General features: G+C 40.1%; 1 protein-coding gene and 1 long non-coding RNA gene across 2 annotated transcripts; one reads left to right on the forward strand and one right to left on the reverse strand.

Moving 5' to 3' along the window:
• Positions 1-886: 886 nt before the first annotated feature.
• Positions 887-2,409, reverse strand: LOC122134140. Its single transcript, XM_042747307.1, has 5 exons — positions 2,160-2,409; positions 1,835-2,068; positions 1,360-1,695; positions 1,050-1,198; positions 887-969 (listed from the first exon to the last, which is right to left on the reverse strand). The coding sequence occupies exons 1-5, from the start codon at positions 2,281-2,283 to the stop codon at positions 940-942; spliced, it is 873 nt and encodes a 290-aa protein (XP_042603241.1). The 5' UTR covers positions 2,284-2,409; the 3' UTR covers positions 887-939.
• A 7,425-nt stretch (positions 2,410-9,834) lies between these two features.
• Positions 9,835-10,306, forward strand: LOC122141143. The gene is made up of 3 exons (XR_006157569.1): positions 9,835-9,926; positions 10,054-10,141; positions 10,271-10,306. It is a non-coding gene; the product is annotated as an uncharacterized LOC122141143 (long non-coding RNA).
• The last annotated feature ends 1,586 nt before the right edge of the window (positions 10,307-11,892 follow it).

Below are 11,892 nucleotides of genomic sequence, written 5' to 3' on the forward strand. Positions count from 1 at the left end.
CCTGATTTCTCCAGACAGCACGTTCTTGTGTTTCTCTGTGTTTGATCGATCAGAGACGAGTCCAGAGTCTCGCTGCATCTCCTGAGACTCCTGGAGACAGTAAACTCTGTCTGGTGCACATCGGGATCCCTGTCTTCTCCAGTCTAGGCTTTCATCCAGCGGTGCTCTTCCAGCTGCTGGAGCGTCAGCCGGTGAGCTGGATTACGGCTCAAGCAGTGGAAAATCAGGTCATGGCACGCTGGGGAGAGTTCAGAGAGAGCGCGGTTAGTCTCCGCACATCACACATGAACAGTAAACATCATCAGAACATCAGCGTGTGGAGCTGTTTGTGCGGTCACCTGTGGATAAGGTGGGATCCATCCGGACGTAGCCGTGCTGAATGGCATCAAAGCTTTCGAAGGGCAGATATCTGTGAATGATCTCGAAGAGCAGGACTGCCAGCGCCCAGACGTCTGCTGCTGCGGCGTGGAAGATGGACTGGCCGAGGACCTCAGGAGGGGTGTATGCGTCTGATCCTGGGAGACACACACAGTTTTCAGTGCTTCTGTACGCGTCACCGTCAACAACACAACATCACGTGACTCACCCTGGTACTGGCTGCTGTCAAAGCCCTCGCTGCTGATCAGACGAGCGCAGCGGAAGTCGATGAGCTTGAGCTCCAGACTGTGGAGAGTCACCAGGATGTTCCTCGAGCGGATATCACCGTGATAAACTCCACGCTCATGGCAGTGTTTGACTGCTTGAAGCACCTGAAGCATGAACAAGCGTGCTTGTGCTTCACTAACGGGGCCGGAGAACAAGACGTAATCCTCCAAGGTCCTGCAGGGTTCAGGGTACTCCATGATGAGAGTGAAGCTGCTCTCGTCCTCCAGCCACTGGTGTAGCTCCGTGATGTTGGGGCACGAGGGAGCTTCTCCCAGCCGCAGCATCAGAGCCACTTCAGCAAAGCACCGGTCTGGAGTGACCAGGCTGAGAAGAGACCAACACAACAACCGTCTTCAGCTACAGGTTATCAAACACCAAATATTCTTCAGGTTTAGCCAGCTTACAATGTCAAGGTAGCGGTCCGCTCTGCGCTTGGGGACACACTTCAGAGCAACCTTCACGTTGTCGCTGAATATGTGTGTCCCCTCGTAGACCTTGCTGAAGTTCCCGGACGCGATCAGATGTCCCACTTCAAACAAAGACACGATGGATCCTGACAAACACACAGAAACAGAAGATGGACACGTTCAAGCAGAGCTGAAGAACCATCAGATCAAGAGTCCTGAAGACTTGCTTTAGTTTCTGCAGATCAATATAAAATAAACAGAATATAACAGAGCAGAAATAACATGATGCAAAGCAGCAATGACTCACCTTGAGGCAGCTGGATTTCTGGATCAGGCAACACTGTGTCCGGTGCTGTTTCTGACCCGATCGACACCGAACTGGACACTGGACTGACCACTGGACTGACCACTGGACCGGACACTGGACCGGACAGAACTGCATCGTGGGGCTGGATCTCGGAGGGAGCTTCTTCCTCAGGAGACGACTGGAGGTCCTGCTCCGGCAGAACGAGCTGGGGTCGGTCCAGGTCCGGCTCTGCTTTAGGAGGCTGGACTCTGTCCGGGTCACAGCAGGGGAAGAGCTGCTTCACACACTCACACGCTCTCCGGAAGAACACACACACTGCTCTCCTCTTCCTCACATCTGCTTTTCCAAAACCAATGAAGAGAAAACCATGAGAACGATCTCTGAGCACAGATCAGATGTGAACCAGCAGCTAGAGCTAGAAGCAGTAACAGATGTCTCCGTCAGGTTCTTATGAAGGACAGTAATCATGACTCACTGTGAGCGAGGCTGAGAGCGGATGGATCCGGACGAAGCGTTGGCTCTCTGATCTCCGGATCTTCACACACCTGACCCGGCAGACACAGCAGCTCCGGAGCGGCCGAGGGACCCGGGACAGCCGTCACCTCGGGGTGGTCCAGATGAGCGTCCGTCTGTGCTGAGAGACGCAGCACTCTGTCTGGACACAGCTTCTGGAGGAAGACACGCACCGCTTTCACCTTCTTCCCTTTGTCTGGATAAACAAGACATCGGTCAAAGAGGTTTGAGCACTGAGAGAAGCACAATAGCACTACAGAGATGCCTGGTGGTGGTGTCCATCTCACCTGCTGAGCGGTGCTTCATTTCTTCGTTCAGATCGATTCTCTCGAAGCTCGATTCTCTCGAAGCCCAGGCCGCTCGAGCGACAGGCGCACGCTCAGATTCTCTGCGCTCAGCTGTTGTAGACATCCTCTGATTATACTGATGACACAATGTGTGTAAACTGTGAATAGTCTGAAAAGACTGTGTGTAAATCTCGTGAATCTGAAGAGTTTAGGTCAGTGATCAAAACACTCACTCAACCAGACAACCAGATCCGCGTCTGCCGTTAGAATCCTGAGCAGGGCTTTATATAGCCGCGGCGCTGTGACGTCACACTCGAGCCGCTCGCGCGCTTTTTCTTCTTTTTCTTCTTTTTCTTTTTTTTTTTTTTTTTTTTTTTTTTTTTTTTTGGAACAGCGCGCATTTAATTTGCGCTTTGTTTTGAGGTTGTTTTGAAAAAATAATAATACTAATATCATTCAAAAACAAGAGTGTCAGTAGTTTATATTACTGTAGTGTTATTATCTGGAATATGAATGTGTTTCTTAAACACGTCATTACGTAAACACTAACGTCAGTCAGAGATCGGGCGGCGCGCGAGGTTCATTTCTTCGGAGAGCGCGCGGGAACGTGATGATCTGTTTACCGTTATGAGGAGAATTAACGGTGACTTTTGGAGAAAAGATGCGGCTTTACCGAAGCGCTGTGTCTGACACACGGAGCGAGTGAGTTACTTCTGTATTATTACGTTATTTGTTTTTGAAAGATGATGGAAAAATTATTCCTCTCCTTACCCATACAGAAATCACCTAGATTGATATTAATAATACATATAATTTCATATATTTAAACATCTTAAATTGAAATATAATTTTTTTTTATTAAATAATTCATAATTGTTGTTTGTAAATGTACAGATGTGTCTCAGACTCCCAAGTCAAATGATCGTTTCTTATATACTCATCGTTACTTAATACTTTGAAACCTTTTCATTTCTGTTCGTCCTTGCAAACACAAAAAACTCACGAACCGGTGTCTATTAAAAGGTTTTAACTGATCTCTGGTCAGTTTTATCATGTAGATTCAGTTTTAATCATTTTTAACAAACATGAGTGTATTATAAAAGGGACACGTTGATAGTTTGTTGTTTTTAATTGGTCTAGATAGCCATGTTCTGCCTAAAAACTCTAACAATAAGCACTTCCACCAATTAATAAAAGAACACACATTATACAGACACTTCATATTTGATGCTATTTGATTATTTGTGAATGGAATTTTATACATTACACTTACAAGAAAACAGCTGCAGTTGTTTTGTAAAGTTTTGGCTTATATAACCCGTAATAACACTCCTCCAGTGAAAAAGTGCTTCTTCTGTTGTCTCTCGCATCAAAACCCTGACACACATTTGTTTAGAGCTGTGTGAACGCTGACATTTTTTGCATTAAACTCACAGAACATTGCAGGCTAACACATAAAAATAAATCCTTACAAACTGAGTTACAATTATTAATAATACTTACTTCAACAGAGAAACAAAAAGCAAAAGAAAGAAAAAATAAAAATAATAAAATCTCACATTAGTGAATTACATTTTTTAACATAAGAAGCAAACAGTTTATAACAAAGTTTACACTTTAGTTTTCCAAAACGACTCCCATTTTCACGTTAAAATTTACACTAAATCCTGATAAATTCAGAAGCGCAAGTAAAAGACCGAATGTGCATTAAACCTTCGACCAGGCCGCTGGATTCTGCTATTTGGGCCGGTGGGTAGATTCTTACAATCTCCATTAATAAGAGTGGAATATTTAATGTAAATGTGTATATATTGACATGAAAAGAGTTTAAAATAGTTGTTTTTACATTACTTTTCTCTCTCCAGGAAAACGTGTTTGTACACGTGGGTCAGAGTTTTCCCATCAAGTATGTTTTTGTATATCCCATCTTTTGCGTAGGAAGTGGCGTACGCCTCTTTCAGGGCAGGTTCTGTGCATACGAAACAGTTATAAATAAGGCCCCAGATCTCTAATCCAGGACACGGGATACATATGGTGTTTTAACAGCCTGCCCTGAAGAAAGTTTTGTCAGCATTTCAAGTAGCTAGTCAAAAGTAGCTGCACTGGAAGACTCACCCGTGTATAAAAATATATTAACACACTTGTAAGCTTTGAAGTGCTTCTGGGTCATCAGTGAGGAGCTCGATCTGAAATAGTGACTGTACCATCATACCCGTGAGCGAGAGGCTTCACCCTGACCAGCTCCTGTTTACATTTAATATCAGGTGTTTTACGACTAGAAGACAAACATAGATACATCATTTCTCCTGTAATTAATAGTAATATGCTAGACATTACATTTCTCGGAAAATAGTGATAGACTCTACTATATGTACAAAAAAGGTTTGACTAAGGGTGACCAAAATCACATGTCACAAAGTCATGATCTGAGATCTCACTAGCAATATAAAGGTAGGGCCCTATGAAATCCGTTTTATTTTATTTTTTTAATTTTCTCGACTCCTTTTTAATGGTTAAATTAAATTGTATTAATCAAAAAGCATGTCTAATTAATTAAATTCATAAAACTTATACATTTTCACATCAGTACAAGTGAAATCCACTGCATACAGAAACTCAGGGTGCTTTCATACCTGGCCCATTGTTTCGGAACCTGGTACATTTCTGCCTTAGCTCAGTTCATTCCGGCATATGTGAACACAGCAATCACGCTCGTGAAGTACCAGTACTTCAGTAGCATGTCGATACTGGTCTGTGATGAGCGGCAATCGTTTCTATTTATGTGTTATTTGGAACATTGGACATTGTAGCCAATCACAGACATGCCACGTTCAAGTTAGTCAGAAAGCGCTCAAAACGCAGGAGTTTTTGTTCAGCACGAGTTCACTGATTTCTGTCTGTAATAACCAGACACAAGATAAATATGTGAGTGATTATAAAGGAAGTGAGCATTTCAGTCTTGCCGTAAATAATGATCTAGGCCTATATGTATTAAGGGTTGCACAATATTATTTGACCAATATCGGAATCTGCCGATAATGGCTTTAAATATAAATATCGGCCCGATATGAAAAATTATGCCTATATGTCTTGCCGATAAGAGGAATACATTAACTCACATGTGCTCAGGGTGTGCTAGGGATTAGATCACGTCAACAGTGTGGCTCATTTTTGAAGCAAAGTTTTGCCTGAATGAAGATTAGATTCATGGTTTTGGATCACGGCATTTAAACTGAGAAAGCACGTACAGAATGATGCATTCGTTGTGTGATAGAGTAACAGCAGTAAAAGCCTCCCCTGGGTCCTAATGCCCGTTCTGTAAAGAGTTTTAATTCCGTAGGGGGTGCTGCTGGCCTACTTCAAATAAAATAAAAGCAAAATACACAAATAATATTTAGACCAAGGGTGTCAAACTCAGTTCCTGGAGGCCCACAGTCCTGCACAGTTTAGATATAACCCTGATCCAGCTAATCTAATCATTTAGGCTTATTTGAAAACTACATGATATGTGTGCTGGAGCAGGGTTAGAACTAAACTCTGCAGGGCTACGGCCCTCCAGGAACTGAGTTTGACACCCCTGATTTAGACTGTGTTTCTGATTAAATAAAGCAGTAATTCATGCCATAAAATCATGAGTATGTTTTGATTTAAAGGTCAGAAGCTGGGTTGGGCTGATAGACGATGCCATCATCCATTGCCGATGGCTGATAGACATCACGATGTTGACATCCGTCCTTACTCTGTTTATGTCGTAAGGGAACTTTTATGTACTGTAATGTAACAGGCAAACGTTATTTGTTTTCTGTGCCTTTTCTGAATACGCATTCACGCTTCGGGCACACTCCCTAACCCCACCTCCCCCAGCGATGATGTCATCGTTCATCGCAATGTTTCACTGTAGACATCGGACGATGCCAATTTTGTAGACATCGCCCAACCCTATTAGAAGCTATAGCTTGAAAAAAAACAAATCTCAAACATGACACTTAAATTAAAGAATTTTATATATACTGATTTATTCATTAATGTGTAATATGTTATATTTTTTAAACAAATTATGAGCTCTAAAAGTTTTTAAGAATTTTTACAACTCTTTTGCTTTAGAGCATTTACAAATGTTAGATCTTTAAATAAACTGTTAAGGTTACCACTGCATATTTCTGGGCGGAAAAAAATGCAGCGTTTGAATATAGCTTATTTATAGTTATTTTCAAATATTTACTGTACTGTCAGTATAAAAGAACTTCATTAATGTTTATTTAATTCTGATAAATAAATTCTTGTTAAAAACTAACCAAAATTAAAACGAATTTGCTTATAATTTCTGCACAGGAGAGACTTCTTGTTGTTTCCAAACAAAAATAAATATATTGGTATCGGCATTGGCTATTGGCCAAAAATGAGTTGAAAAATATCGGCATATCGGTTATAGGTAAAAATCCAATAACGTGCATCCCTAATATGTATATAAATGAGATGGTCACTGTTAGATGCACTGTTAAATCATTTACAGATAAAAACTATATTATTAAAGGGGTCATCAGATGCCCATTTTCCACAAGTTGATATAATTCTTTAGGGTCTTAATGAAAAGTCTAAACTTTGGTTAAAATTTCTCAATGGTTTTGTAAAACAACACCCTTTTTAGCCTGTCAAAAACAGCTCTGTTCACAGCAACCCGTTTTGGTGCATGTCTCTTTAAATGCTAATGATCTCTGCTATCCACGCCCCTCTCCCTCCGTGGAGTGACGCGCAGTTCTCTGAGAGACTTTAAACTTTAGCTGCATTAATCGTGAAACTTGTCTCATCATAGGGCTGCTCCAGCACACACATCTGTAATGATGACGTGTTCCTGAAGATCTTAAAGGGGTCATATGACATTGCTAAAAAGAACATTATTTTGTGTAATGCAATGTGTTTATGAGGTTTAAGATTCAAAAAACATTATTTTCCACATACTGTACATTATTGTTGCTCCTCTATGCCCCGCCTTCTGAAACGATTTTACAGAGCTCATCGGTCTGAAAAGCGAGGTGTGCTCTGATTGGCCAGCTATCCAGTGCGTTGGGATTGACCGAATTCCTCAAGAGTGTGAAGGAAATGTTACGCCCCTCACCATATTGTGATGCCATGTCCCAGTACGACCAGACAAAACCAATAAAACCCATTACAAACGAGGCATTTGCTGCATCCAGTGGGGACATAATTACTGATTATAATGACTTATACTGTCTTTTTATGCGTTGTGTTGCGTATCGTGCTGCGTAAACATAAAACCATGTCTACATTTGTGATCGGAGAAACAACAAACAAGCACTACTCTACACTGCTCAAAACTCATGTTTGAATCATCAGTGGCACATTCTTTAAATATGTAAACGTACTTACAGGCTGTGAGTCAGAAGCACCAGACCAAAGGCGGACAATCCAGGGGTCAGAAAGTAAAAGTCCTGCCATATGTTTATTTAACTCCGTAACTCAGCAGCTGATTTCACCAGAGGAGGAACCAAGACATTCCTTTCAAGTCACAAACAAGTCTCAAGTCAAATCCCAAGTCCTCAAAGAGTTAAAGTTAATGAGATAATTAAGTGACTGATTAAATGATAATTGTGCATTAATGATGAACAATGAACACATGCTGTTATTGAGAATTACAGAGAATCAAATGTTGATGTTTTATTGGTTAAAATGATGCCACCATCATGGAGATCAGTGTTTGATTTAGTTGTGCTCTTCACCACAAAGTATCTAGCTTTTGGGTAATTGAAGTTTGCAATTGTAACAAACTTTTGTGCATTGCTGAATTAAAAGCTTGAGGTTGTCGCTTAGCTTGCGCTTTCTGCTTTTAAATAGTTTGAATGCACATCATGAAGGTGTCTTGCTTTGGTTTATTGATTAACATTCAGCTGTCACAGGATTGTGAAAAAGAAGTCTTATTAAACAAATACCACTGTAGTGATTAAATATTGGGGGAAAGAACTGTATCAGCTCAGGCTTTTAGACATGAACACTTATCATACGATCCTCAACAGTCATGACAATAATTTTTCATACTGCAGTGCATGATGGGAGTTTTTACTATGGTGTTACCAAGCATGCAATGCAGCATAAAACATTTTGTTGATTATCACCATTGTTGAGATTCATATGCTGGTTCTTGATGCCTGTGTGTGCCCAAATAGCACTGGATTTCAAATATTTATATATATTACATATGGTAGATTTCAAATTAATTCATTGTAACTATTATAGCAACACGTTCCTTATATGCTGTAGTTTCATAGGGTGGATTACTCGAAATTTAAATATGCAAATATGAAGGAAAAAAAAAAAGTTATTTTGGATATAATCAGGCCGGCTATAAAAGCATAGCTGCTCACTGCACAGCACTGATCTTTCTCTGCTTTCCAACACACATACAGTGTTACAGAGAGAGATCTAACACAGGAGTCAAGGGTCAAGAGCACAACTCAAGCAAACACTGATCTCCATGATGGTGGCATCATTTTAACCAATAAAACATCAACATCTGATCCTCTGTAATTCTCAATAACAGCATGTGTTCATCATTAATGCACAATCATCATTTAATTAGTCACTTAATTATCTCATTAACTTTAACTCTTTGAGGACTTGGGATTTGACTTGAGACTTGTTTGTGACTTGAAAGGAATGTCTTGGTTCGTCCTCTGCTGAAATCAGCTGCTGAGTTCATGGGTGGAATAAACATATGGCAAGACTTTTACTTTATGACCCCTGGATTGTCCGCCTTTGCACCAGACTGTCCTTGTAAAGTTTGAACTGCCCAACTTCATAGAAACAGCCTTTGTGCCACAGACGCATTGTAGGCTACTGATTCAGGAAACAGTCCTTGTCCTCCATAAAATGTGCAGCACACATCTGAATATTTGGGTTGAACTGTTCTGGAACAGTGTTGAAATACAACTTAACCACTGATTTCTAGTTGTGTCCTCTTTTAGAAGGCAAAAAAAAAAGAACGCCAAACATGGCGGCAACAGCGAGAATAAAGTTACGCCTTCTTTCTTTGCATGAACATTTGGGCGGCGTTATGCAAATCTTCCCACACAGTGATGTAGAGATGTGGGGGCGTGTTTAAATGAGGTGTTTTAGGAGGGTGTGGTTGACTCTTAACTTTTATAAAGAATATCTCTTTGGATTTGAGACTTTAGTCTTTGCAACTTTACAGATCTTCTTTATGCACCAAGAGCTTGTAACACTCCAAAGAGAAAGGAAAATTTTAAATTGCCTCATATGACCCCTTTAACTAGCTGGTTGAGGTTTGATAAGGGTTGGAACTGCTGTAACAAGTTCAACTTGAGACTAATAATTGTGAGTATTGAAGTCAACAGAGACAGGGGTAGCTGCAGCCTGGAGCAATGGGCATGCCAAAAGGTTTCTCATTGGTGAAAGGAGTTTTACTGTGTTGGCCAATCAGCGGTAAATAAATATACATGTACGTAATTTCCTTTAGACAAGAGAAGGTGGCAGCGATAAGACGTGAGGTAATTATTCATCATACGTTTATCTATGCTTTATATACCACAAATATGTATATTAAGATAGTTTGTTATAATACGATCATAATTTTCCTTTGCGTTATATCTTGCAGCTTTAGTAATTAGTTTATTGTTGTTGACAGACATATATACAGTGAGACAAAACGATGAGCGCATCTGCATCGAAGCTCTCAGAGCTGATAGTTTATATCTGCGTCCTTTTTGTGCAGTACAGTACAGAATACATCCTGTAAATATAATAATTATTACCACCTCTGCTATTACAACTGAACTAAGATCAGTTCACAATCTATGAAGACGATTAGAGAAAAAAAAAAAAAAAACTAATTTAGAGTTTGTTTCTACCTTTCTGCTAGGTATCCAACTAATGCAGAGTATATTCAAGTTGCCAACACACTGGTTGTGAAGAACCCTCTCCAGAGAAATATAAAAGGTAATGACTGTGTAAGTTACATTGTTTTTAATCCATTGGTTTATCTCTATCAACATAATCACACACGATATTGTAGTAACAATATATTGTAATCTTTTATTTTGCTGGAAAATGACAATCAGTCAAATTTGTGTTTTTAGCACACCTGACACATCCCTAAACCGGAAATTTAAAGCAGAACGTGCTCCACTTGCAGGTTATTGTAGCATATGTAAGCACACTGCCATATGCATAATTTATTTTTGCACTGTTAATCAATTTTACATTTTCACTTCAATGTAAGGAAGATACTGTACTACAGATATTTAAATCTTTTTTTGTATCTACTCCACTTTTTTACTGTCTGACCATCATCTTGATGTTTATGCAGTTCAATGTTTTTATTATTTTTTATGTCTAAAGCACCTTGTTCAGTAAGTATTTAGATGTTTCTCATATCCGTCACAGTCTAAGCATGATCTGTTTCTGTTGTTCTGATGAAGGAAACTTGTGTTGGGGAGGATTCAGTGTCGGGTAAAGGCTTGATGGGAAACAGAAGTGGGTTCAAATGGAGCAACATTTACTACACAGAGCCATAGTTCATTGACAAGCTATGCAAACTGCTTTCATGATTGCAGATTGATTTCACCGTTCTGCGATTATGAAAGCAGTTTTGCGTAGCTTGTCAGTGAACTACTGCTTCATTGTTAGTTTCCGGCAGCTGCGGTATCCCTTCTAGCCACAACCCTGGAACAACGTACTATACCTTTCTTCTGTAAGCATATTTGGAGTTTTTTATTACTCCAACAATAAGAGTACAGTAGCACTTCTTTGCCACAGTGGAGTCTCAAGATGGGTATGGTGCTGCGGCACACATCGGATGATTATTACTCCGATCTGTGGCCGGTTATTCAGCCCGTGGTCAGACAGGAGTGCCCTTAGAACAAGAAAATGAACATCCGGAGTCTATAACTGGAAAATCTAAATTTGCTGAGCTTCGACCATCTCATGTACTCCGGTCTTCAGACACTCCAAGAAATGTGTGTCTTTGCCGATATCACGAAAATATAAAGTTAGCCCTGGACTGTCTGCAACATGTGATCCCAAGGATCTTAATTTTCTCAAGACAGCGGCTACAAAATTTTTGCATCACTGTTTTGTTAAAAAAACAGCAAAGTGGATTTTTCCAGGCCAAAAAACTCCAGGCAAAAACAGACCAGGAAACTGTGGTGCTGCAGGTAGTTTTTGCCGAAAATTACACAGCTGCCTACCAAGACCAGGGGTCTCATTTACAAAACTCTCCGTAGATTTCATCCTAAAATTTTGCGTATGCCCAAAAGTTTTCAGATTTATAAAACCATGCGTACGCCAGAACCTGCGCAAAAATCTCTTTATAAATCCCAGTCAGGGGAAGATTGTGCGTACATGCATCTCCACCCCGACTCCTCCCCGAAATCACTATATATGGAGCTTACAACACCTAGTTTTACTATGCATAACCTCATCTGCATATCATTTCCATGTTAATTCCCATGCACGTGACATCATGTTTAACACAGAGACAGTAGAGAAATAGTATCCTTGCTATGTTTTAGAATAAATATACCAAAATATCAATAAAAACAAAATGGTTTCAAATAGTTCTCAGATATTTTAGATGATCTCATTCTTTACACATTTCCAAATAGAATTTCAATTATTTCAATTTAAATGTATGCAGTTTTGCTGATAAGATAAACATATTTTAGCTTTTTTAGTGGAAACCGATAAGCCCATATTTATT

The sequence above is a fragment of the Cyprinus carpio genome, chromosome B20 (assembly GCF_018340385.1).
Source record: "Cyprinus carpio isolate SPL01 chromosome B20, ASM1834038v1, whole genome shotgun sequence".
Taxonomy (NCBI): domain Eukaryota; kingdom Metazoa; phylum Chordata; class Actinopteri; order Cypriniformes; family Cyprinidae; genus Cyprinus; species Cyprinus carpio.